Genomic DNA, 27,647 nt, shown 5'->3' with positions numbered 1-27,647 from the left:
ATACTTTATATTTATACGTTTAGTTTGACATCAGTAAGACCTCAGTATACGGGCTATTTATAGTCCAAATGTGGTTCCTGTGGACATCTTTTCAACTCAAAACTAAGACTAATTTTAGACGTCTAATATTTCTGCATGCATAGGCTCTGTAGTCACATGTTTTCAGAGGCATGTTTTCTTTAGGGAAACAGTTATGTGTTGAATGCAGAGTGATCAGCATACAGTGATACAGCATACAGGGAGGGGCTACTTGCCATGTCCAATGTCTCCACCGCAGGGAAAAGGTGTTACGGTCATTGGGGGGACTCAAACGCAGGACTACTTGCTCAAAGGAAGAACAGAGGGTTTTATTCACAAACACCAGGTGAAGTGTGTGACAGTGACTAAGTGCTATATACAAGCGTGCAGGGATTAGGGCTCCAGGGAATCCACAGTGAAAAGCAGGGGATCACTATCACTCCTCTTCAGTCTCTCTTTGTGTCTCACCAGTCATTCATTCTTCTCTCACACCAGAAACTCTGGACCGTGACAAAAGGGTAACATCTCCTGGGTCTAGGTGCGGATTCCCCTTCTAGGGGCGAGGGTACCTTGTATACAGTATGTTTGGGGAGTGTGATTGTGTGACAGTGTCCATTTGTCTTTATGTTGGGTGAGTGTGCATGAGGGTGGGAATGCAAGTTTGTGTCTGTGTGTGCCTGTTCGTCTGTGTCTATATGTCAGGTCGGGTCTTAGACTCCGCCCCTCTGGCAACACCTCAGACTCTCCAAGGTATGGGGGCACACTCCCGGCCTGGCGCTCGTGGCTCGGTCAGGCTCCCCTCTGGCCTCTGCTCCGTGGCTGCTGAGTGACCCCTCGTCTGGGGCTCTCCTCAGCTCCTCCCAGGAGGGTGGCACAGATGTCCCTCCAGTGGTCCTCCTTGGGCTCTCACACTCTGGGGCCTCTGGATGTCTGGGTCCTGGATCTCCTACATGCCTGTTTCATGCCCTGGGGGACGGGGCTATGGCTCCCCACACCCACTAGCAGATCGTTACATGGAGAAACTTTTTGAATACAACCGTGCTGATGCACACAGGTGTGCACTCAGGTGTTCACAGACACAAACTACATCTTTCTTGGCTGCTACCTCACAGCACATTGTGAGCTGTCCGTCTTGACTGCTGCACAAAAAACATTGAAAATTCAGTATTTACTGTTATTTACGCTTAACTAGGTTAAGTGCTAAGTGGGTTGCAGTAGTGCTGTGTTTAATATGTTGCTCTCTTTTTGCTTGTTTCTCTTTTTTCATTTTTTTTCTCTCAACCGGTGATCCGGGTGATTTTTTTAAAGTGTCCTCTCTCACTGTCCCTCTTCCCCTCTGTTTTTTCCTTAGCCTCCCTCTCTTTCTCTCTCCCTGTCCTATTCCCCGGTCGTGTCTGTCCCGTCTGTAATAACTTAATAAAATAAAATACAATAAAATAAAATAAAGTAATAATAACAAATGTCGATCAAATGGACCAATACAGCAAGGCTGTGATGATCCACTTGGTAAAGTAAATCCGTTTGGTATCTTTCTTGGCCTTCACACAAATATTCTGACAGCTAAAGAAACAAACGGGGCAGGAAAAAAAAAAAGGAAGGAAGAAAGTGTGCAGCTGCGTGGTGGATTAGGAGCAGAAACATCCCCAGCTTCTTACAGCCAGTTTACAAATGTGCACATCGACAAAGACTGTCAATCAGATAGTCAAGGTTATAAATACACTTGCAAACTTCTTGTACTTTCTGTCACAACTTCTCTCAGTCCTGCTTCCATCACAAACATACTCGCTTCCTATTACACAGTTCTTCACAATAAAACACGATAACAACCTTACTAAATTAAAAATGAACCACACATAAAGCAAATGCACTTTTAAATGTATTAAACACATTGTACTCCTTTGGCAATAATTACAGATTCTTTCTAAATACTTTAACCATTACTGTTCTTTCATTTAAGGAATATTTCTAAATTGCGACATATGGTCTCCTTAGCTGAACTGGAAAAAATTGTCCATGCATTTGTGTCATCGCGTTTAGATTATTGTAATTCCCTGTTTACCAGCTTGGATAAATCATCTCTTTCTCGCCTCCAAGCTATACAAAACGCAGCAGCCAGACTACTAACTCGCTCTAGCAAGCGAGCTCACATCACTCCTATTTTATGTTCTTTACATTGGCTCCCAATAGATTTTAGAATTCGTTTTAAAATTATTGTTTTAACGTACAGAGCACTAAATGGCCAAGCCCCAGATTATTTATCCAAGCTTCTCACAAAATACACTACTGCTCGCTGTCTCCGCTCACAGACTCAGAGTTTGTTGGTTGCTCCCAGAACACGTCTGAAGACGAAAGGGGACAGAGCCTTTCAGTCTGTGGCACCAAGGCTGTGGAACAGTCTACCTCTACAACTACGTTTGGTTGACTCTGTGGAATCCTTTAAAAAACAGTTAAAAACTTTACTGTTTAAACAAGCTTTCTGTTGACCAATGCTTTTTACATTTTTATATTTTTAATTTACATTTAAACTCTATATTGTGTATATTGTGCATTTTGCTATTTATCGTACTGTTTATTTTAATCTCTGTGTGCAGCGCTTTGTGACTACCTGTCTATGAAAAGCGCTTAATAAATAAACTTACTTACTTACTTACTTACTTACTTTTACATTTTAACATGGATTTCAATGTGGTTAATATTTATTTATAACATTTTTAACCGGTTACAAAAAAATCAGTTGATTCCCAAACCATAAAGTAGTGCTTACCTGTGCCCCAGAAGCACTGTTGCTGTCTGAAGCTCAGTAAGGCCAAACACAGTCAAGTCAGGAACTTGTGCATAAAACTTGAAGTGTTATGCACAAAGATAAAACTTTTAGATATTTTGTTTTACATTTCAGTTCATAAGTGCACAGTCTGATTTACAGGTACAAAATATTTATGACCTCAATTTGAACCCATATGAAGAAAAAAAAATCACACAATGTATTAGTTTTTCCAAAAATATATAAACTGAATTTTAAAAACTTACATTTTCTAATAGACACTTTTCAAATTGTGAATTGTGTATAATACACATGAAAATGAAATACAGTTATTAGCAAATCTCAAATCAATATTTTATTCACAATATAACATTGAAAGTTATCAAATGTTATATGTATATATTTTAATATTTCATGAAACATATTTCTTTTTTGGGTGGTTGGTTTTTGGGTGTCACTGTATGGGTAAACTGTTGTGAGGCATGACTCATGGGGGGGTATTACGCAGTACATGTGGGTGCACTCACCTGTTCACCTCACCTGGTGTTTGATGAGGGAAAGGATGGGGTGAGCATGGGGTGAAACCTTCTTTTGACTGCAGTTTGATTCTGTGGGTTGATGTCGCAATTTGGTGTGATGATTGGTGCAGCATTCTGTTGGTTTGTAGTTTGGTATGTTTGTGCAGTCTGTGCATTTGTGTGTTTTGTATCCCATGTACTGATTCATGGTCTGGACAGTGTAATGGTTAAATTAATAGAACAAACAACTCAGAATGGCATTTGATGTGTTTATTGGTGTGTTGTTTAGCCATTGGTTATGGAGTAGCTAAGCAATAGCTTATGTTGAAGTTGATAGCAGCTATAATTCTCAATTCTCGTGGTTGGAAAAACAAGTGATTAGTTTAGATTAAGAATTAAAAGATCTCATCCAGGCAGTTTCTCTGATGTGAAGATGGGCAGAGGTTCTGCAAAACCGCAGAACAAGATTCAGTCCCTCAATATAAAAATCATATTTCTTAATGTCTTCAAGGCATTAACTTCTTTCTCTTTTTCTGCAGTATTATCAGTGGTTTTGGTGGGGCTTTGTTTGTCTACCTAAACCGACGGATTGCCTTGTTCATCAAGAAACAGAAGCTCTTCAACACATTCCTCATGAAAAAGTAAGTTGGGATTTTTTTAATATGAGGCAGTGAATGCAAAGCAAATTTATGACAAGCATGTTAACCTGTCAGGAAAACTGATGCAGCCCATCTGCTTCAGTCTGCAGTCAACATGTTGTGCATTCAGACATGTTTTTCTGTAGACCTTTCTCTTTTTCATGCCATTCTCTGTGAACCCCACAGATGTTTGTGGTTTAGTTCTATTACGCCAGCAGTTTCTGAAACACTCAGACCATTCCAGTCAAAATTTTTCAAGGAATTAAAAAAAAGTATTCATTTAGATGTTTTTTGACTCTAAATGTTCTTTTGTCACTACTCAACTTTTTCAAATGTATATTTTCAACATATTCAACTACAGGGTGGGCCATTTATATGGATACACCGTAATAACATGGGGATGGTTGGTGATATTAAAGTCCTGTTTGTGGCACATTAGTATATGTGAAGGGGCAAACTCCTCAAGATGGGTGGTGACCATGGTGGCCATTTAGAAGTCGGCCATCTTGGATACAACTTTTGTTTTTTCAATAGGAAGAGGGCCATGTGACACATCAAACTTATTGGTAATGTCACAAGAACAACAATAGTGTGCTTGGTTTCAACGTAACTTTATTCTTTCATGAGTTATTTACAAGTTTCTGACCACTTATAAAATGTGTTCAATGTGCAGCCCATTGTGTTGGATTGTCAATGCAACCCTCTTCTCCCACTCTTCACACACTGATAGCAACACCGCAGGAGAAATGCCAGCACAGGCATCCAGTATCCGTAGTTTCAGGTGCTGCACATCTCGTATCTTCACACCATAGACAATTGCCTTCAGATGACCCCAAAGATAAAAGTCTAAGGGGGTCAGATTGGGAGACCTTGGGGGCCATTCAACTGGCCCACGACGACCAATCCACTTTCCAGGAAACTGTTCATCTAGGAATGCTCGGACCTGGCACCCATAATGTGGTGGTGCATCATCTTGCTGGAAAAACTCAGGGAACGTGCCAGCTTCAGTGCATAAAGAGGGAAACACATCATCATGTAGCAATTTCAAATATCCAGTGGCCTTGAGGTTTCCACTGATGAAGAAAGGACCCACTATCGTTGTGCCCCATATACCACACCAAACCATCACTTTTGTTGTTCCAACAGTCTTGGAGGGATCCATCCAATGTGGGTTAGTGTCAGAGCAATAGTGGTGGTTTTGTTTGTTAACTTCACCATTCACATAAAAGTTTGCCTCATCACTGAACAAAATCATCTGCGTGAACTGAGGGTCCTGTTCCAATGTTTGTTTTGCCCATTCTGCAAATTCTGTGCACCGATCTGGGTCATCCTCGCTGAGATGCTGCAGAAGCTGGAGTTTGTAAGGGTGCCATTTGTGAGTAGCTGATATCCGCCGAAGGGATGTTCCACTAATGCCACTCTCCAGTGACATGCGGCGAGTGCTACGCTGTGGGCTCTTGCTGAATGAAGCTAGGACAGCCACTGATGTTTCTTCATTAGTGAGTTTTCTTGCGTCCACATTTTGGCAAATCCAACACTGAACCAGTTTCACGAAACTTAGCAAGCAGTTTGCTAACTGTAGCATGGGAGATGGGTGGTCTCGTAGGGTGTCTTGCATTGAAATCTGCTGCAGTGACCCGGTTACTGCGTTCACCAGATATCAACACAGTTTCGATCCGCTCCTCACGTGTTAACCTCTTCGACATGTCAATGGCTGTGAACAAAGAGAAACTTGTAAATAACTCATGAAAGAATAAAGTTACGTTGAAACCAAGCACACCATTGTTGTTCTTGTGACATTACCAATAAGTTTGATGTGTCACATGGCCCTCTTCCTATTGAAAAAACAAAAGTTGTATCCAAGATGGCCGACTTCTAAATGGCCACCGTGGTCACCACCCATCTTGAGGAGTTCGCCCCCTCACATATACTAATGTGCCACAAACAGGACTTTAATATCACCAACCATTCCCATGTTATTACGGTGTATCCATATAAATGGCCCACCCTGTACTTTTCAACTTCTTCTGTGTAAATGTCAGCTTTCAACAGTTCTGCACTTTTGTTTTCAGGTGAAAAATTCTGTATTTTCCAGCTCATTTAACATTTTTAACTTAACATTCAGCAATTATTTTCTTTCAGCTTAAAACATTCAGCTATCAGCATCCACACTTCCATTTTATCAGAAAATGCACTTTATAGTTTCACTTATAATTTACTCTTAATTTAACCACGTAACTCTAGAAGCCTGCACAGCACAGTCAGACATAATAAAATGGACCCAACTTTGAAGCATAGGTTGAGACTTTAGGAAAGCATTTCCTGAAGCCTCCTAATGTTAGCCCACTTTACCCATTCCAAAACTAGTGTTGATGTGTGTTCACCGGGCTATATCCAGGTTTCATACATCTGGCTATTGATTTCAAGAAGTTCAAGAATATGGAGGTAGTCCTCCTCCTTCATTATTCCACTGACTTTGTATAATGTACCAGTACCACTGGCAGCAAAACTACAGAGCCCCTCTGATGACATGGTCCAAAAAATAAATATATTGTGGCCACAAAATACTACTTCGTGGGCACGAAATGGGTATAACATGCCCACGAAATACTTATTTGTGCCCACGAAACACTTGACTGATAACCGTGATCCTTCCCAGGCCCTTGCAGCTGGTTGACTATAAAATCTATCCCGGCGTCCAGGTCGTACTTACGTCTGTAAAGCAACTGGGCTCTCAATATCCAGTTTAAATGTCTCTCCGTAATAATGGTTCCTTGCATTGCAGGCTTTTCAAAATGCATTTGTAGCTCATCCCCAGCCTAAAATAAAACTCAATCATACAGTCTCTGTCCACGGTGTATAGGTTTAGCCTACTCTTATGCTTATGTCTCTACGCAGCTGTCCAGGAATTGTATCAATATGATGTGTGCACGTTATCTATTTCGTTGCCACAAATGCGTAATTTCGTGCGCATGTTATACCTATAATACTACTACTAAATACCTATAATACTACTTCGTGCCCTCGAAATAGTATTGCGTGGCCACAAATAAGTATTTCGTGGGCACGTTATACTATTTTGAGGGCACAAAGTAGTATTTTGTGGCCACAATTTATTTACTTTTTGGACCATGTCATCAGAGGGGCTCCGTACAAAACAGACCCAGGGCATGTTTGACAGTTGGTGCAGTTCACATTAACTCCTTCAAACATACCGCTTGTCATTATAGCCAGCCAGCTCGACGTTTGGTCATCAGAAATTAATACTTTTCTCCATAGGGCTTTTGGCTTGTCCATGTGGTCAAGCTATAGATTTCAGTTAAGCTACCAAGAGTCTAGTCGAAGTTCAACTGTTAAAACACATTCGACCAAATATTAATAGGGGCATATGTATATTTGTGTCTCTGCATACTTTCGATCCTATGTGTATTAGAGAAAACCCCAAACACATTCAAACCTGTGCACAAAATTCCAGTTTCTTATATTCATTTAAAAGGAATAAATGACAAATCATAGATTGACAGAATGATATGGTAAAGCTCTAAACTCCACATGCATAAATACATTGAGCTGCTGACATGTGAATGGATAATTTGAGATTTGCCTTAAAAATAATTTTCATAGGTATGCCTAACAAGGTGGCCTGTAAGTGTATTATTTTAAGTTAAATAAACTTCCGTAAATAAAGGAAAAAATGTACCTATAAAAATAAATATAATATAGTGATTGGCTTTACGTTGCTTTTTCCCCGATGCGTAAATAACTATGGTTTTCTCAGTAAGTGTTAGACATGCATTATTCCCTGTTTATTGTTTTATGTTATTGTTTTAAAGCATTTTATTGTTTTACCCTTGCTTACTTGTTCTTTCTGTTATATATCTATGTTCTTAGATGTCTTGTGTATCCAGTGATGGTCTCTTTCCTCATTTCGTCACTATTGTTTCCTTCTGGTTTTGGACAATTTATGGCTGGAGAGGTAGGTTCACAAAGCCCATGAACCATATATTATTTTTATTACATATACTCATCACTTTACAGTTATTACAGTAGACATCAAAGAATTTAAAAAAAAAAAAATATGCAGGGTTTTTTCTCTTTATTCTAATTAAGCTAATTTTGAAATGTAATGTTGTATGGTTTGAAAACAGTCTTTATCCATCTTAAATCATTTAATTATTGATATACCAAATTATTGATATATCAGTAAGCCTTAAAATTCAGCCCGTTCTTGTTAAATTGAAGTCATTCATTGTATAATAAAATACATCATCAACTAACTCAAAAAATGAAAAATTGCCATTTTTCTGTGGATTACACATCGTGGAAATGCTAATGTTAAATAAAAGGATAGTATTGAAACCATTAGAAATTATCTTCTAGGGTTTCAAGCCAAACACTGAATTTTGAATGAAATAGGTCTGTGAAGGTTCTCAGTCATCCAGGTCATCGTAGTCTAAGGAGCTTGCAAAGAAAAGCGTCTGGACTTCTTTAAGTTGCTTGAAGACGTTTCACCTCTCATCCGAGAAGCTTCTTCAGTTCTAAGGTCAAATGGTGGGGAGTCCCAGATTTAAACCTAGTGGGAGTTTCCCCCCACAGAGGGACAAAAGGACCCCCTGATGATCCTCTAATCACATGAGCCAAGGTGTGAAAACGGGTGTAGGTCACAATCAGCCAGAGTTTCGGGTGAGCTCATTGTGAAACCTCGCCCCACCCTATCATGTGATGTCCTGAGGTCAGATGGCCCAGGATGTGAGTGGGCGTTAAGGCGTCTGGGAACTCAAAACTGGATTATAGATGGCAGACAGTTGGTGTCGTAAACCCCCGCCTCTGTTCAAAGATGGTCGCTCACAGTGGACATAGATGCTTCTTTCACTCCTCTTTCAAACCATCTGTCCTCTCTGTCCAAAATGTGAACGTTGGCATCCTCGAAAGAGTGACCTTTGACCTTTAGATGCAGATGGACTGCTGAGTCTTGTCCCGTGGAGGTGGCTCTTCTATGTTGTGCCATGCGCTTGTGAAGTGGCTGTTTGGTCTCTCCGATGTAGAGGTCTGGGCATTCCTCTACATGGACACCAACTATCTGTCATGTGTTTCTGTTTCTATTATCTGTGAAAGAGCTCCGACTCAGTCACAGTCGTAGTAATTGTATTTTTTTTTATTTGTTTAATTTTCCAATTTTTCCAGCTGACACAGAATGAGGCTTTGGTGACATTACTGGACAACCGCACATGGACTAAAGACGGCATCGCTGAAGAGTTTGACTACATTGGAAACGCACGAGTCTGGATGCACCCACAAGTCACCGTCTTCGGCACACTGGCCCTTTTCACCATAATGAGAGTAAGGTGAAAATATATGTACAAAGCTGTAGGTTTGGTTTATGCTAGTAAATGTGTCTGTCTGCAAGTTTTCATAATGTATAAAATGAATTTGTCATTCTATGTAAAGTATGTTAAATTCATACACAATTCCTGACAGGATTTATTATACATACACGGGGTGCTATCCCCCCTTTTTAATCCAGAGGTCCACATTTATTTACATGTGAATGTGTTATTAATGTCTTTTTAAAAGCTTTCCCATGATAATTTTATTTGCTGGAAAGAAAATATCTCCCTCTGCTGGTGCTGCAGCTTACTGCGACTGCAACTAGTGCATGCATGTCCATTTCATGCTTTGGAGAGGCAAAGTGTGAAATGGAAACAGTGGACCACTGTATGTATTACACGCTTTGCTTTGATACTAGGTTGGTCTGAAAGTTGCGTGTGCAGCACACATGCATTTAAAGAACACTGACGGTAGGACATGATTTTCTATCATGGTGTAGGAGTGTCAGGTGCACACTGATATTGGCTCTGTCACACCGATCTTGCTAGTGAGCTGATGTCAATGTTAAATGTATAAGCTGCATTCTTGTCTTTGAATAAGAAACTTTGAATGATTATTTTATGGTTAATGGTTCCAAACATCTTAACATAAGAAGATGATCCAGCTAGGCTATCATTTTGACTCTAAAGGGGTCGGCAACCCTGGGCATGTGTGCCACAGCTGGCACGCAAAGGGTTAAATGATGGCACGGCACACAGTGAATTAATCTGAGAAGGTGCATTAAAAAAATAATAATCTATGGACGGGCCACTGGTGCACATCACTAATTAGCTTACATTAGTTGTGCCACTTCCACATTCCAACACTTCAAACGTTCGAGAGCTGTCTGCTCAGCGCAGCATCAGCACCACGAATTCACAATGCATTTTTTGGGCTTTCAGGTGTTTGGACCAATGTTTTCTTTTCTGATTAAACCAGAAAGCTTTAATGGGCAGCTGGATGTGTCTCATGCATGTTCACCTGCTGGACATCACTACCTGACAAGTGTAACTGTCTTCAGAGCATTGCACAGGCCTTATTGACAGTGTTTGGCTCCACATATCTGTGTGAGCAGACTTTCTATCACACAAATAATGTTCTCAGCACCTCCCGTAGCCGTCTGACTGCCGGACACTTGGAGACCTGTGTCTCTGAGTGGGACCATAGACCACAATAACATGTATTAACAAACATGCCTTAGTATTTTTCCTTATCACTGTTGTGAGTAGACCATAAATAGCATTTGTATTTTCTGTTGTACAGTTCCTCTGCTGTTATAGAGTTCTTGTTTTGGATAAAAAGTGTTTTTTTTATTTGCTTTTTGTTTAAAACAGCTGATCTGCACTTTGCCAACATCTGCGAACAAATATAGTTCTACAAAATGATTCTATATAGTGTGGAACTGTTGAGCATGATTGCTAATGCAATGGTTGATATGGCACATTGACTTCTGAGGAAACGTTCTGATAATGCTACTCATTATCAGAACGGTTGCCGACCCGTGATTTAGACTAAGGCTATTCAACTGAAATTTAAGGATGTCTGGTCAGAGAAAACTTCCTCAGTCAATTTACTATGCAAGCTACAATGCATGTGACCAATTTGTGCATCTCCTGTGTGCACACACTGCCTACAATAAGCCTATAGAAAAGAGCTGTGCAAATTAAAATAACCCTACAGTAAATCTAAAAAACTTTGAGCAGAGTAAAACAGAAATCGCGCATTGAAACCAAATAGGTCAAGGTCTGTATAAAATAGCATCTGGTTTTAGACTGCGGCCTGCCTTGTGGTGAGCTGGAATCTAGAAACACACCAGATAATACCATGCAGCTCCTGAAATGTCACCCTATTCTTTCTGTTGATGTCTTCTTCTTCTTCTTCTTCTTTTAGTTCTGGATGTGTGCCTTGGCCATCACCATGCCAGTGCCCTATGGAGCCTTCATGCCAGTACTTGTCATTGGTAAGATGTGTGTTTTTCTGTGAAGAAGAACAGATGAAACACATTTGAAGGGGTTAACACAAGGCTCAGGGGTGAACAGTCATTTGCCATGACTGTGAGGGAAGAGAAACAGGATAAAAGGCACAGTTGAAGACAGCCAGGGATTAATAAATAAAAATTGTAGTTGTATATATACACACAGAATGAAAAGAAATGGGAAAAAGGAAAGACTCCCCCAGCAGGCTAGACCTAAGGCAGCATAACTACGGAAGGATTCAGGGTCACCAGCCCTAACGATATGCTTTGGCAAAACGGAAAGTTTGAAGCCTAATCTTAAAAGTAGAGATGACTAACTGAATGCTTATCAGGGAGTTTTTAGGACATCCCGATAATAACGACTGACAGCATTCCAGCCTAGAAGTAACACCTCCATGAATTTGTTTTTCAACATCACTCAGACAAAATATTTGTGTAGTATGTTTAAAAAGTGCATAAAGGCAGACCTATATTTTGTTTAACATGTGCATTGAGTCAGATTCCTCACTGTGTTACTGGAAGTTCAAGTAATGTCATGCATGCCTAGCTCTGAGTAATCACCAGTGGACAAAAGAAGTATTCTTGAAGGGTTTAGCTAGTGGTTGTGTGAAGTTGCTTGCTTGCTGTCATTATGCAAAAATGGTAACAGAGAGGTTTTTACGCCACTACTACAGAAAACATTGTGAATGATTTGGTTACTAGCAGATTGCTGGGGTTGACAGTAGTTTGCAGTAATGATAGTCAAGAAGAAATTGACTTGCCTACAAACATTTGCCAACTACCCATCGAGGAGCACTGAAACTGTAGAGTGGTAAGCAACCTCAAAACAGAGACCTTCAATACTCCTTCAACAGGCATCTCCGAGAACGTTAGAGCACTTATGCAAATATGTGATGTCTTGATAAATCGAGCAGATATTTGAAGTTTACACAGAAACATTCTCACATGAAAATATCTTCAAAGTTTATTTTGTGACCCAGAAAGAGTAATATTTCAAACTCTGCCACTCTGTGTTCCTCCGCCACTGCATCGTTTGAGTTTTGGGCGAAATGGATTTTGGGATATTGCATTTCGTCATTTCAAGCTGATGGGCAAGCTATAGGCAACCGTGTCTTGGCTGGCCTCACCCTGGGGACCAGCATGGGTACTGGAGCAGACTGAATGGCAATCCCACCCGAGTAGGTGCGGGTGTAGGAGTAGGCTGGGTTACCGCTGCCCTCACATTGGAAGACAGGACAAGCACTGGCAACAGCTGGGCGTCAGCTGTCCCCGCCTGAATAACAGAAATGGGTGCAAGAATGTTTTTGACCTGAGATTATTTCAATGATTTGGTGTTTGTGAAGCTGACAGCAAAGTAAGTGAAATTATTGTCTCAGAATTGGACAATGTTCAAGGTGACTTTTAGGTCTTTGAGTCAGCAGAATATATCACTGGGTTTTCTGTTCCCCAGCCTGGTGACACTTAACTCACTGTTTCCAGTCCTGTAGAGACTGAGTTCTTGGTTCCCCAGTCAGCCTTTTCCAAGACTAAAATCTGTGAACTCCTTCAGAGTTCTCCAGTGGACCACATTGGAGTCTTTGCAAGGTTCATTTTGGCCCCTGAGCCAAAGTTTGACAACCCTATTTTAGATTACTGTAGTGACTGATTCAATGATGATTTCAAAACTCAATACTTTTTTTAGTTTTAGATAAGTTTTATATTTTGACTTAGCAATTTATTTTTGTCAGGCTGATGGTGCTCAAGCCATAGCGATTTCAGTGTTCTGTGCACATGTTTGAAAATTCTTGCAAGTCTAAGAACTGCTGATTTTGATAAACAGCCACATACTGATTGTGAATCTCTATCTCCTTCCACATTTCAGGGGCTGGCTTGGGGCGTCTGGTTGGAGAATGCATGGCATTCTGGTTCCCGGAAGGCATTCATGCAGGTCATGCTATCTATCCCATAGTGCCAGGAGGCTACGCTGTGGTGGGTAAGTTAGCGACTCTCTCCTGACTACATTCTACTTAAAATGACAAATACTTTCTTTGGTACAAAGTAAATAAAATGACATTCTTAACGTTTTGGAGACCCTTGTAGCTCACAAAGAACCCTATGCACACACCTCGGGAGTTTCGTGAATGTTTCAGCACTTTTGCTTTCCAGTGGAGACACTGTAGTGGCGCATGATCTGAACAGAGGATAAAAGGGTCGCCCAGGAGGTAGTAATGAAGAAGGTCAACCAACCACTGTATTGCCAGATACTGCTCGTCCACAGAGCTGTATCTACCTTCCCGCTCAGACAGCTTCTGGCTTATATAAATGACCAGACAGTCAAGCCCCCTCACCTGCTAGGACAAAGTTGCCCCAACTTGGAAGGCCTTAAACAGGCAGGGGTCTCAAACTCAAATGAGCCGCGGGCCACTTCTGGCACCGTCATCTCATTGGAGGGCCACTTAAGTGTCCAAGTAGTACAAAAAAACAAAAACACCCACTAATATTTCCTAAAATGTAGTGTTTTGTTTGTTTTATTTAATTACAAATATTGTGTAACAAGACAAAATTGCAAACATGAACGCAATTTTTTTCTCACTCTTAACTATCTGAATCCTTTCAGTTTCATTTGTCATATGCAAGTTAGCACAGGGTCAGCATTGCAATGAAATGTATTTGACGAGTAGAAGACAGTCACTCAGCAGTATAGTACAGTAGTTTCAAATAAACAGCTCTTTCTGGTCAGACACGTGGAAGCACTTTTGCTACAATTTTGTTTGTATTTAACAAAATAAAAATGCAGGCATAAGCGTACACATTAATTTTCGACTGCAAGTGAAAATTGTTTTCTTTCCAAATAAATCTCTCACTGAACTAACACAGCCCTCAACATGTTTGCACTCTCTTGTTACCTCGGCCAGGTCCGCGGCTCCGAACCGCAGTAAGGAGACCTCTGGCTAATGCTTTGGGTTCCGTGTCGGGCTCGTGAACTAGCTTTACTGTCTGGGTCAACCTTGCTAGCGAGAGAAAGAAGCGTTGAAAGGCTGCTCCAGCAGAACTTTTTTGTTTCGGAGGAAAACACGAACACAGTGTACAGTCGAGTCTTAATAGCTTACTGGGCTCGTCAGGCACTCTTTTTGGCTGCAGTGGTTATTTTTATATTTACATGCTTCCATCTCCCAAGCACCACCTCACCTCCTCTCTGGTCTTGCAACATGGGCAGGATACGATGGCTGTCGTTTTCTCTATCTGAAGGTTGCCTGCAGATAGATACTGTACCTCTGTCCAACTGTACACTTCTTTGGGTTGGCTAAGAGCCCCACCTGCCTCAGGCGCTCCAGGACCATGGTTTTCCATTGCATATGCTCCGCCAAAAACTGATCTGCTCTGTGGCTGTCCCAATGGAAATATTGGCTTCAGACCCACTCCAACGTTCGAGCGGGGAGCCCCTCCACAAAGTGTTCGAGCACCCCCGTCTCCACCAGAGCCAGGGCCGGGCCACAGCTATAGGGCGGTAGTCACCTGGCAACTGCGCCAAACAAGGCGTCTGGCATAAGAGTACGGCTGGTCCTCATGCCCCGTCAAGTCTCCTGTGAATCGTTGGCAGTGGTCCTTCAGTGTGAGCTCCAGCTGGTCAACATTTTCCCATTGGCCATCTGCAAAACAACCCCTTGCCATCACAGGTGAGCTGAGAGCCGCCAGCTGAGCTTCCTCATCAGCAGAGGCAGCAGCCACAGTGTCCAATCTTCCGTAAGTGCACCCTCTCCCATGTGGTATAGGGTCACCTCCACATTGGAAGTAGTGGTGGTGCCAGCAAGGAGCCAACCCTACAGCTAGGCTCTCCACCACATCCATCTGGCACTTGGACTAGTCCTGCAGAAGGCCACGAAAGTCACGCTGTATGGTCACCATTTGAACTAGTGCCTCAACTGGCTAGGCTAGTTGTTGGTCTGCCATGCTGCAACTGGGTTTTTGGCACAACTGTAGCACACAAACATTTAAGCAGTAATTTCTCTCGCTGTTCCTCTTCCCAACAAAAGGTGCTGCAGCTTTGTCCGGAGCAGTCAGCCACTCATTTTCCACCGTGGTCATGGTGCTTGAGTTGACTGGACAGATCTCCCACCTTCTGCCGGCCCTGATAGCAGTGGTCCTGGCCAACCTTGTGGCCCAGTCCCTGCAGCCCTCCATCTATGACTCCATCATCAAGATAAAGAAGCTTCCCTATCTCCCAGAGCTGGGCTGGGGTCAGCACGAGTATGTATACACTGGAGAAACACAAGCACACAACTGTCATGATAAATAGGTTTTGGCCTTTTGAAAAACTAGAAGTGGAAAACATCAAACAAGAATAATTTTAACTGTTTAATTATTAAAAGCTAATAATAACTGCCCCTCAAAAAAACAAACAAACAAAAAACTAACGTATTACGTAGGTAATTAAGAACATTTGGAAATGCTTGAAATCAATGTGCATAAACAATACTAAGTTAACATCTGATCAGGTATTTGGTGACTGAAATGATACAAACTTCATAAAGTTGTCTTCTTCGATGTTCAAGTCGAAGCCGGTCAGTCACAGCGGTTGGCTGCTCCTCACTGGGCCCGATTCTCCTCCCATTAAAATGGAGTTGCATGGAATTAAACAAGAATCTGTAAAAAAAAAATCTTCCTACAGAACTTTGTTGCTGCCATTTATTTTCCCTAAAAGCATGCTCATGTTTTTTCCTACTCTCGCGAGTCCTTCCTATCTACAGCAGATTAATAATCCTCTCCGTTCTCATTTCAGGGTGTATAACATTCGTGTGGAGGACATTATGGTGCGCGACGTGCAGTACATCACACTCAGCTGCAGCTACAGAGACTTGCTAAACATCCTAATGAAAAGTCGACTAAAGGCTCTACCCCTGCTCAAATCAGCTGGTAAGTCACTGCTACACACTGTGATGTTCATATAATAACTCACTACCCCCATGAATAAACACATACATGAACAATAGATACGTCTGTTTTTAACATGACTTTATCTATTAGAATCGTGTTTTTTAATATTATCATTCTCTATCTGTGGCTTTGTAGGAGTACCTAAAGCTACCACTGTGTAAAGTTGCTTGCCATCCTCTTGACCCCCATGCCCCTGGTACCGGGGGCAAAGAGGATGAACAGCAGTTTAACCCTCTGTGACGTCAAGTCTTTTATCCAAATAATCGACATCGACCTCTGTTGTTTTTCATCGGTAGCCGATAGCCGCTGTAGCTCCTCATAACAGGACTGCTAACACGATGCATCAGAGCCAGTTCCTTCACAATTGCCATTTTTGACCCAGTTAAAGACACGTGACTGGACGCCACGTGTTGTAAATTTAGGGCCATGTGGGGTCTGGCCTTGCAACTTCTGATTAGTGGAAGTGACGTGAACGTGGCACCATTACTGTGATTCTATTGGCTCAAACGATTAAAAAGAGGTGTCGATCATGCAAATCAGCCAATAGAAGCCGAAGCTAGAGGCCCTCATAGTTTTAAGAGCCAAAGACCATTTAAACTGTCTATGGTGCACGGAGAATGGGCCCGCTCTATGTGACTGTGTTGGTAATTCTTCAATAATATTCAAAAAACAAGCAATTTTAGGCATGTAAGTGAAATTAAATAATTTCTGCTGTATAATACCTAAAAAATTCAACTGGTGACCAAAGTGTGCCAAAAATGGACAAATACACAACGCCTGAATATTTCTGTAGTAACTCAGTAACTTTTACACAGTAACATCTCCTATAATATTTATACCTCTGACGAAATCTCACAAGTGTTAGCTTTATTTTGATACCAAGATTCTTGACACAGAGTTTGTAATTGCAGAGAAAAGAACCTCAGAAAGCCCTTTGGGCTTAACAGGCTATTAGCCATAGCCCCAAAACAACATCATTAATACTTCATATTTATGTTGCATTTTATGATAAAACCTGCAATATACTCAGCAGTTTCCTTTGATATGAACCTAAAACTCCATCATTTTAATATTTGATTCAAAGCGTGTGAATTAAAATAACAGTATAAATCGTCTCTTTGGACAGACGGTAATGTGCGGCCCACAGCGACAACTGAGTGGACCAAAAAAAAGTAAAAACCTCAAATGCTAGGTTTACCAAATTTTACTGAACCTTGAGTTTGTGACTTAATGTGTCAGGCTTTACAGGGTTCATTCATTCATAACTCTGCGGCACATAGTTCTAATTCCAGACCACAGCTCTAGTCCTTTTATGCTACTGACCAACACAACAAATTACAATTAGGAAGAATAACCTTGATTCATTATTATTTACCATTATTCAGCAGTTTTCATAACATGAATAAGAGAGTCTAATGGAGGCTACAGAGAACTGGAGCTTCTGCTCAGTTTTGATCATAGTTAAACGTTTTAGTTGAAAACTAACTCTTACACAGCTCCCACTCCCACTGACGCCCGTCCTTGTTAAAAAAAATGTACACTGTCTCTAACTGGCTTTATGCAACCTGTTGCAAAAAACATATAATTTTTTCTCATATTACTTGCTGTGAAAAAAATGCCAAAGTTTAACAAACATAAAATAGTATTTTTCTAATCTACCAGAGCCAAAAACCTGGAGTATCCTGCATGGTGTGCAGTGTGACCTTTATTTATTTTTTGTAAAGAAGAAAATAAGAGGAAACTTACAAGTGGAGGATGAAAGAAAAAGAAGCAGGCCTAAAAAATATATATATGTGACCTTAAGAAAGAGGACATGCCTCAAGGACATGGTTGGGATCGCCACAGTTAGCTCACTCCTTATTTCTAAAACAAGTTTACACACTCTTCCCTTATGTCACATAAAAAACTGCTCCTTCGCCCCTTTTTATCCTCCTCTCCCAGAGTCAATGATCCTGCTGGGTTCCATTGAGCGTGCCCAGCTCCAGTCGCTGCTCTCGCAGCAGCTCAGCTGTGCCAGACGTCTGCAGTGCATCAAAGAACGAGGCGCTGAGGAGAAGAAGATCCTCTCCACTGAGTCGAACCCACCCAGCAATAACAACAGCAGCCTGCAGACAGGCCCGGAGGAAGGCCACATCCAGGTGAGAGGTCACAGGAGGACACATGCTTTGTGAAAGGAGCTCTAATATGAGTGACAGATTCAACATTTTCTTTCACCTGAAACTTTAGACTTATCTGCATGTTTGTTATGTTCACCCATTCACCTGCTCATGCTTCATTGTTTTTTTCCTCAGTTCTCACTCTTCCTCTCACCCCACACCCCATCTGGTCCATTGCTTGCTCATAGCAATTGTTGTGTATCAAAGTGTTGAATTGAATGAATGCACGAGGTCATTTCTGTGTTTACAGAGGAAATAAACTGAAATTGGCAGACAGGTTGAAGATAGATGTCTATAGATGAAAGATGTTTAGTTGCAGCTGCTGCACTGCATTGCTTAACATGAGTGAGTGGCTAAGCAGAGCGTCCTCAGGCATGGATGTGGAAGTCGAGCAGTCTGCTGTGATACTGTCTGCTTTTGATTTGATATTGTCTGATATGTTGATAAGCATATTTTCTTGGCAAAACATGATTTTTTTTTCTGGCCATTTCAAAAATCCTCAGTATACGTAGAGAAAATGTTGTCAGGGAAAGGAAAGTCAGCAGGGGGATTGACTGAGGTCATGCATTTGAGGCCAGACTAATATGAGGATTCTTAGTGTAGCTCTGAACCCCTGCAGGTTTGCTCTCTTCATTCGTGTGCTCTTGTTTCTGTTGCATCAGCCCACAGTAGTGCACATGATTGTGATTTTGTTTAATCAGTCTGTGTGTGTGTGTGTAGATCACTAATGAGGAGCTGAACCCGCCGCCTGTGGTGGAGCGACCCACTGAGCTTTCCAACAGTAAGAACTACACTTACCTGTGCAAATACTGGCACACAGCAGAGTTTCAGAAGACCAGACTGATGTGGCTCGAAACAAAAGGAAATAGAAATTCAATAGAAGTTTGGGTTTTGCTCTCTCTGTTCCTTATGTGACGAGCAGCTCCTGAAACTGTTTGAATTAAATAGGTATAAACAGCACAACGGTTTTTCTAGCTCACACTTTAAATGTTTGCTTTGTGGCCACTGATTAAAAATACAAGACAAACCAGCTAATTTCACTACCTGAGCTCACTAAGCTGGACCTCCTGACTATGTTGCGGTCTGTGTGTCTGCGTTGCAACTCTAGTGTCTCTGTCTCTGATGCAGGCTCACAAGATGAATCAGGAGTCACACTGAGAAGCATTTTCTGTGCTAGTTCAGATGCAGAAGAGGTAAGAGAGTGACATCCCACCCACACACCCACACTTCCACCCTGCAGAAAGGTGTCCTAACATAGCCTCCGTCTCACTCAGACCTCTGAAGTATTTTTGGCAGATTGCTGCAAAGCACAGCGTTGGTAGTTTGACACTGGACGTCATCATCAAACAGCATCAGCTTTAAGTTGCAATGTTGATGTCCCTGTAGTCACTCATTCAGTGACTCATGTCATTTTCTCCATCTTCTGTGCACAGATATAGTGCTAAATGTTTATGGAGGTAACAACCTGCTGAGGGCTGTTGTTTGCCTTTACCTGTGTTTGTGGCATTCACACTGACTTGTGTTATTGGGTTCAGTGTACACGCTGACTATCGTTGCTTTCTGTTGCTTCTCAGGTACAAGATGATCGAGATGTTCAAGATCCCACTAGTGAGGTAAGATGTTCAGACAATCCACACAGACAGAACAACCAATGAGCAGATCACAAGCGGTCGCAGTAGAGTGTCCGTTGCTCTGGGACATGAGAAAATGGGGGGACTACAAAGGTTTCCACCCAGCCCCCTGTTCAGATTTAGAAATGAGGAATTCTCTTGGATAAGAGGCGAAACATCTTCAAAAACAAGAGTTTGAAAAGAAGGTGATGGAACTGTTTTCAGGTTGTCTTAAATGGTAAATGGTAAATAGCCTGTATTTATATAGCGCTTTTCTACTCCCTAAGGACCCCAAAGCACTTTACACATCCAGTCATCCACCCATTCACACACACATTCACACACTGGTGATGGCAGCTACATTGTAGCCACAGCCACCCTGGGGCGCACTGACAGAGGCGAGTCTTAGCCAGCAGTGTGACAGCAAATTGCTCTGTTGGTGTTTAAGATAAGATGAGGCCTAATTATTCAAAACATACACTTTAGGCCAAGAATGACAGGCTGTATTACTGTAAGCGAATCATTTATTACAAACTAAAGTCATCTTAAGGGAAAATAATGTAGATCACTAACTGCTATGAAGTGATCGATCCGACACGGGATGCTGAAAAGGAGTTTCACTCTTGTTGACTTGCAGATTACAGACTGGGAGGCAAGGCAACTTGATGAGAGGGTCAACTTCAACAACTGCAAGATTAACCCTGCCCTGATCCAGCTGCTGGAGTGTACATCACTGCATAAGGTTTGAATTCTGAATACTGCGACAGTCAGTCTGCATGTGTCTGTCACAGTGACAGCAGTATTTGCCAGTATTTTAGGGTTAGGGGACAACGGTTGACTTGCATTTGATCCTTTAAAGAACGTACGTATGATTTAAAATGATAAATCAATGCAAGGTGACCTAAAATGACAAGATCCACAAACAGTTTGACAGGACAAAATGTATATATTACATCATATATATAATATTATAATACATATATAATATTACATCATGTCTACATATACACACTGAAATTTCAAACTGCACCATTTCTGTTACTTTCAAAATAAATGTATTCCATAACAAAGCAATTGTGGCAAATATTTTTTGCCGACTGGGTGATGGCTCAACGTTGTCCTAACAATGATCAATTAGAGAAAAACAAAGATTTGATTTTATAAGAGCAAAGTGAAAAAACAAAGGAAAAACAAATCCATCTCAGATACAGATCAACTGCAAAGAAAAGGAAAAAGAATAACTATTGTTTTGCTGAAAAAGCAAGGTCCTTACGAAAACTACTACTAACTCCAAAACCAGCATGTGTCATTCACCAATATTAGTGCCTTCACAGACGTGTGCTAATGGTCCTCATCGAGCTGCCACTTTAACTGTCTGCTAACAGCCCTCGGTTATAGACAAACGTGACCACGACTGAGAAGTCAACAGATTCTGCCTTTTAAAGTTGAAAGACATCATCCAACTTTCAGCAGCACTTATTTAAAGATTTAAGCCAGTGTGTTGAGCCAGTGTATACTTTTGAACATGTGTGGAGAAAATCCTAAACAGATCTGAACTTGTGCACCCAGTTCCTGCTTTTTAAAGATGCTGCGCAATCATTCAACAGTTCAAAGAAATCATTAAAAGCCACCATGATATTCATGCTCATGATGAGTGTTGTAAACTACTGACCACAGTTGTATGTATGCTAACCGCAGCCCATATTACTGCCTCACTAGACTTAACAAAATAGTAGCCTATATTATTTCCGTAACACCCAATAAAATCCTGCGTGCAGGTCGCATGTGCAGATTAAACAAATGTGTTTTGATTAGCTTCAAACATTTCTTAAAGCCATCAAGTCGAGTTAATAGAGAGTCTTCTGTCCACAGGTGTACACGGCTTTGTTAAGCATGTCGGTTCCCCCTTGCAAATTTCCCACAGTGAAAAAAAAAAATCCCATTTAGCTGAAAATGTGACAGGTTGAATGAATCAAATGTGATTAGATATTGGTGAAGTTTGGATAATTAAGATCAGTGGTGCATTTTCCAAACTGGACTTTAGGTAAGAAGAAAGTTTTTACCTACAGACCTCTGCTGTTGTCCTACAGACCTACACCATCTTCTCTCTGCTGGGCCTCGACCACGCCTACGTCACCAGGATCGGACGCCTCATCGGGGTGGTTTCCATCAAAGAAGTAATAGTCTCTCTTTACAGGACTTTTGGGGTGTATGGGTTTGATCACTTAATCAGCTGCGCTCCACCAGCGCAGATATTCACAGACATTCTGTACTCAAGCAGAAGTACAAATACTACTATTAAAAAATATTACTGTAAAAGTTGAAGTACAGAATCAACTTCTTTACTCAAGTAAAAGTAAAAACGTACAGGCTCTGAAAAGCACTCAAAGAAAATAAAAAGTAGCTCTTTGGAGGATGTTTCTGTTTCTGTGCAAAGCTAACTGAACCTTGTGCTATATTAGCATAATATTAAAATAATATCAGTAGATGTTAATACAAACTTTATTAAACTCTAAATATTCTCATCTCATGAATCAGAAGAAAAAGAAGTAAATAGAAAGCAGCTCTATTTTCTTATGCCTACATTATAGTTGGGGACTGTAAACAGGGGGATGTGCACCGTCAGAGGTTAAAGTGGGGGAAACTAAACTAAACTGGTTGTAATGGTTCAGTGTGGGGAAAAGAATCAAACTCACATTAATTTCCAGTAGATTTTCTTAGTGTGCAGGCTGTGATCAGCTGAGCTGCTGACACACCTGGATTCAACCAGATGTGAGCAGATGTTTCCTGAGTTGTCCTGGATGATTTCCATCCTCTGCACTGACTCTACACTGTTTATGCCGCCTTTACGTTAGACTGGATGAAGTTGGTGTGAAGGTGGAATTCAGTGAATGAATCTGTGCTACACTGTGAGCTAACTGTGACCACGAAACACAGCCGCTGTGCAGCAGTCACTGTTCTTTACTTTAAACCCATCACAGTGCAGCAAACTAACCTGTTTATCCTGCACTGACCTGTGAGTGACAACAGTTAGTCTGCCTGTCGTTCTCATCGTTCTCCATCTCTGAGTGAAGCTAGCGCTCTTTCTTTTCTCTCCCTGTGAAATCCAGCAGCTGCACTTTAGCTGCAACACACTGTGAGACAAACGGCACACAGTTTGTGTGTTTGCTGATGTTGAAAAGTCACAATAACTTCACAATTTAAAAAAAAAAGCTTATGCTCACTCCTCTTCTGTAGGGCTAGCTAGATGCCAAAGTATCACAACCGCAAATTATGGACCTGCAGTCGTTCCGATGTTGAAAGGAAAAAACAAACCAAAAACTCACCACCGTCCCACTTTTAAGCCCTGACTTCTCTATGACATTTCCTTGTGATTAATAAACAAACAGACATCCTTTCATGTGTTTCTGTATAGACTCACACCAGTTTGGTGTTTGGAGGCTTGCAGTGACGTGAAATAATAACTCATATCTGTTACAGCAAAAGCAATGAGCCCGTTTTGAAAATGTAAGAAGAACAGATATGTGTTTAAATATGTAGGGAGTAAAAGTAAAAAGAAGTCAGAAAATTAAGTCCTCTGGTAAAGTACAGATACCTAAAAATTGTGCTAAAGTATAGTAACAAAGTATTTGTACTTTGTTCAATTCAATTTTATTTATATAGCACCAAATCACAACAAAAGTCACCTCAATGCGCTTTATATTGTACAGTAGATACAGAGAAAAACAATCATATGACCCCCTATGAGGAAGAACTTTGGCGACAGTGGGAAGGAAAAACTCCCTTTTAACAGGAAGAAACCTCCGGCAGAACCAGGCTCAGGGAGGGGCGGGGCCATCTGCTGCGACCGGTTGGGGTGAGAGAATTATGTCCCACCTCTGTCCAACAGCAAGAAAAAACACAAACCCAGTCAGGGCAGATAAACGCATCCTCTCCCAGTCTGCCCGTCTCTCACACAGACACTGTCACATCTCTGGTCGACGGACAGCTAAACTCTCAGAGCACATCGACAGGATCTGCAGCACTTTTACTCACAACAGCCAAAACATCCCATATTTAAAAGAAGCCAATTAAAGGAAAAGCTCTGAAAGACCAAAAAATTGAGGTACACCCTTTTTAATAAAGAAATTATACAGCTGAAAAAAAGCATTCTTATTATGTACTGACAGAACAACACATTACATATGTTCCTTTAATGCGGGGATAATAGATTAATTTGCACATAAAATGTATACATCATTGCTTTTATTAGATATGAATTTTTATGTGCTGTACATATAAAGTCTTCAGGCATGAGAAACTCGGAGCCTTAAAAAGCAGGTCGTGCAACTGGCACTACTACTACGTTGTTTCTTTCTCCCTACTGTCACTACCTCTTTCTCCCTTTAATGCTATATGACTATGGTGGTGATCTGGCACCATATAAATTAAACTGCAATCCAAAATAATAAGATAAGATAACCTTTATTAGTCCCACACGTGGGAAATTTGTTATGAGCTTAAAGCCTTGAGTTATGTTTGTGTTTGCATGGCTCAAACAACTTTATTGGGATGTTACTCATCTGGAATTGAACAATTCCTGCCTTCTTTCTTCATCTAGCTCCGTAAAGCCATAGATGGCTCAACGACTCTGAAAGGTGTGAAGGTAGCCCCCCCTATGGCCACCTTCAGGAACAGCAGCTTGAGCAGCAGCCAGAATGAGACCACCTATCTCCAAGCTGTGAGGCCACCAGAAGAGCACGTCACCGATGCACCAAAGCACGTCTGCTGACGTGACCAACGGCAAGTCTCGGGAGGAGAAGGAGGAAGTGTCAAAGTGCTCAAGTCTTTAATCTCCCAAAGCTACACGTGCAAAAATCAAATACAGACAGTGCAATGTGTATAGGTCTGTACATTAGGGGGGCAGATGCCTCAGCTTTTGTGTTTTCCTGTTTCCACTCTCATTCCTTTCTTCTTCACTGACATACCTAATAGTCAGGTGTTAATTGTCATATATTATTGGTTATGTCTTAATAGTCAGGCTGAGAGCTGAACCCGTGCAAGCAGACGTGCTCCCTGCCAGTGATGGAGGCACCTGTAGCTAATCTCATCCTGTCACCACAGCTCTCACAGGCATAGAAACACACCTTGATTGTAGTCCAAATGCTCATTTCACAAGTGCCTCCTCTTCGTTATCACCAGGAATAAGCAGAGAGTGTGAGTGTGATAAGTGAGGTTTTCCCAGTAGAGAGCAGGGGCGCGGGGAGTCAGTTTGACCACATTCCACTCGTACTAAAACTTTAACCACATGTGAATTTTCCACGTACTATGTAGTATGTTCAGATTAAGGCTAAACTGTTACAATTTCATTAAAGATGAAGGATTTGAACTAGAAAAAATTTGATGTGATATTTTTCAGTTTCATGACTCAAAATAGTTGCTTCATATTTACTGAGGGTAAAAATTGCTTCTTTTTGTGTGGAGTTTAACCCTCACCCAACCAGACCGAGTCGAACACTATCCTGACCTATCTCACCTTTACACCAAAATCAGACATTGTGTTGTCAATCAACAGTGAATAAATGCATGACATTTTAACAAACCTCTGTTTTGTTTAAGAGTTCTTTCTGTCTCTACATTTTCATCAGGATTTCTGCAGCTGCTCGTCTTTGCCGTCTGCCCTCTTTCTACCCTGTAGTAACAGCTGGAGTGAAATTTGTCTTTCCAGATGAGTTTAAATGTGTTACGTCTAAAACATTTGCTGATACATGTTTTCAGCAGTCATTCACACTTTTGCAAAATTTTGAAAGAAAAAAATTGTACATTAGTAAATCAAAAGTTGAAAGTAATTCAAAGCAGGACTACTTTGTCAGTAATGTCTTGTTCATTACTTTTTGCAATATTAAAGGATTATGATTGTAATAAGTAACAGCTGCCTTGCTGCAGGCGGTGACTACAGAGAGTTCAGCAGGCTTGACTTGGATTTTTAGACACTACATGCTATTTCTGTCACAGTCTGTTTGGCTACACTCAAGCAGCAACCTTTCACTTGCTAACTGAATGCTTACACCACAACACTGTGGCGAAAACCACTTTGTATAACACTAAGCAGTCCTTAAATTGTCTCTTATGATCACAGCCATTTTTTATGAGTAAATATCACAGAAAAACCAAAAACTGCATCAGGAACTAGTTCTTACTCTGCAGCATGTGCACTGGTGCACATCTGTGGCTGCTCCAAGTTTCCTGCAGCATTCTCTCCTTGTAACGCAGTACTTCTAGGGGCCACTGGGAGGCAGCCTTGTCATTGTCAACATGACAGCAAAAGTACTCCTCAGTTAGTGTAACTTTGACCTGTAACGCACAGGAGTAACACAACACCTGATTATAGTTGTTCCCAGACGTGCACAACTATAATCAGGCTGTCAGCTCACACTTTTTATACACCAAAGATACATGTGCAGACGCTGGACTACATTCTTGCTCTTTCTGTTACGACCCGGCACAGGGGTAACAGGGACTGAACATGAAGCTGCAACTTCCCACTCCAACCACTCCTAAGAAATGCCAGCAATAAGGTAATTGAAGGAGCTAGCAGCAAATTATTTACTTCAGACGTGAGCTGTGAAAAAAAACAAAACAAAACCCACCAACAACACAACAGACAACAAAAAGCTTCCCTATTAAAACAAAAGCAAACAAGACCATTTCTAACCTACTCTCCTATAAAAACGTGGGGGAAAGGGTTCAACAAAAAAGGTCTTCTCACTCCTACTGAATCTGCTGCAGTGCTCAGTATATACAATGAAAACTAAATTACAAGCAATGGTTATACAACTATTTTCAAAAGGTGCTCTTCACACAAGATGTCTCAATTACTGACAGCTCACACCTTCCAAAAACACTGCAGCTCAGGTTTTCCACACAAAAGCTCAACTACAGAGAACCAGCTGGCACTTTGTTGTTGGTAGCGGAGTCGAGGAGAGGGGCGAGGTGGCTGTCAGCTGGAGTTTAAGGTCAAAGGTCAAGGTCAAATTTATTTATATAGCACATTTCCACACAGACGATGCTGCACAAAGTGTTTAACAATATAAAAATGCCATTAAAAGGAAAAGGTGTAGAACAATAATAACAATATCAAACAATGATAGGACAATAAAAGAATTAAAACAATAACTAAGACGATCTAATATTTAGGGGGAGACCATTCCAGAGTCTGGGACCTGCCACAGAGACGGCTCTATCGCCACGAGATGTGAGACTAGTCCGTGGGATGGACAGCATTAATTTTGAGCTAGACCTCGTAGTTTTTCCTGGAGCATAAACAAAAAGGAGCTCAGACAGGTAAGAAGGGGCTCGGGCATTATGCGCCTTAAAAACAGAAAGTAAAAGTTTAAATTGGATCCTGTAGGAGACAGGAAGCCAGTGTAGAGAAGCTAAAACTGGGGTTATATGCTCTCTCCGTTTGGTACCAGTTAGCAGGCGAGCAGCTGCATTTTGGACCATCTGAAGACGATGGATGAAGGCCTGGTCGAGACCAAAATACAATGAATTGCAGTAGTCCAATCTACAAGTAAGGAAAAGGTGAATGACACGTTCAAAGATGTTAGCCAGGAGGTATAGCTTTACCTTCTTAACTGAAAGAAACAGGACTGGACTACTGCGCTCACCTGCTTATTCAATTAAGAGCCTGCTGTCCAGTCAATCATAC

The 27,647-nt window shown here is 41.2% G+C and overlaps 1 protein-coding gene across 2 annotated transcripts in view; it reads left to right on the top strand.

Moving 5' to 3' along the window:
* LOC146374426 (chloride channel protein 2-like) overlaps positions 1-25,693 on the top strand; it is a 46,611-nt gene extending 20,918 nt beyond the window's left edge. The window contains exons 11-24 of one of the 2 annotated variants that reach the window (XM_084950746.1): positions 3,837-3,938; positions 7,827-7,911; positions 9,120-9,275; positions 11,193-11,262; positions 13,139-13,249; positions 15,291-15,504; positions 16,037-16,170; positions 18,133-18,329; positions 19,068-19,128; positions 19,476-19,540; positions 19,922-19,960; positions 20,595-20,699; positions 22,048-22,134; positions 24,558-25,693. In XM_084950746.1, the coding sequence (XP_084806872.1) occupies positions 3,837-3,938; positions 7,827-7,911; positions 9,120-9,275; positions 11,193-11,262; positions 13,139-13,249; positions 15,291-15,504; positions 16,037-16,170; positions 18,133-18,329; positions 19,068-19,128; positions 19,476-19,540; positions 19,922-19,960; positions 20,595-20,699; positions 22,048-22,134; positions 24,558-24,728 (1,597 nt within the window). In that variant the 3' untranslated portion in view covers positions 24,729-25,693. The remainder of the gene's footprint in view (positions 1-3,836; positions 3,939-7,826; positions 7,912-9,119; positions 9,276-11,192; positions 11,263-13,138; positions 13,250-15,290; positions 15,505-16,036; positions 16,171-18,132; positions 18,330-19,067; positions 19,129-19,475; positions 19,541-19,921; positions 19,961-20,594; positions 20,700-22,047; positions 22,135-24,557) is intronic. The other variant, XM_084950745.1, reaches the window with a different exon arrangement.
* Positions 25,694-27,647: the final 1,954 nt, after the last annotated feature.

Source organism: Perissodus microlepis, chromosome 14 (genome assembly GCF_051167445.1).
Source record: "Perissodus microlepis isolate ML-2025 ecotype Zambia chromosome 14, ASM5116744v1, whole genome shotgun sequence".
NCBI classification, from domain to species: Eukaryota; Metazoa; Chordata; class Actinopteri; order Cichliformes; family Cichlidae; genus Perissodus; species Perissodus microlepis.
Note: the sequence above shows the minus strand (reverse complement) of the source record. Positions and strands in the feature narration are given on the sequence as shown.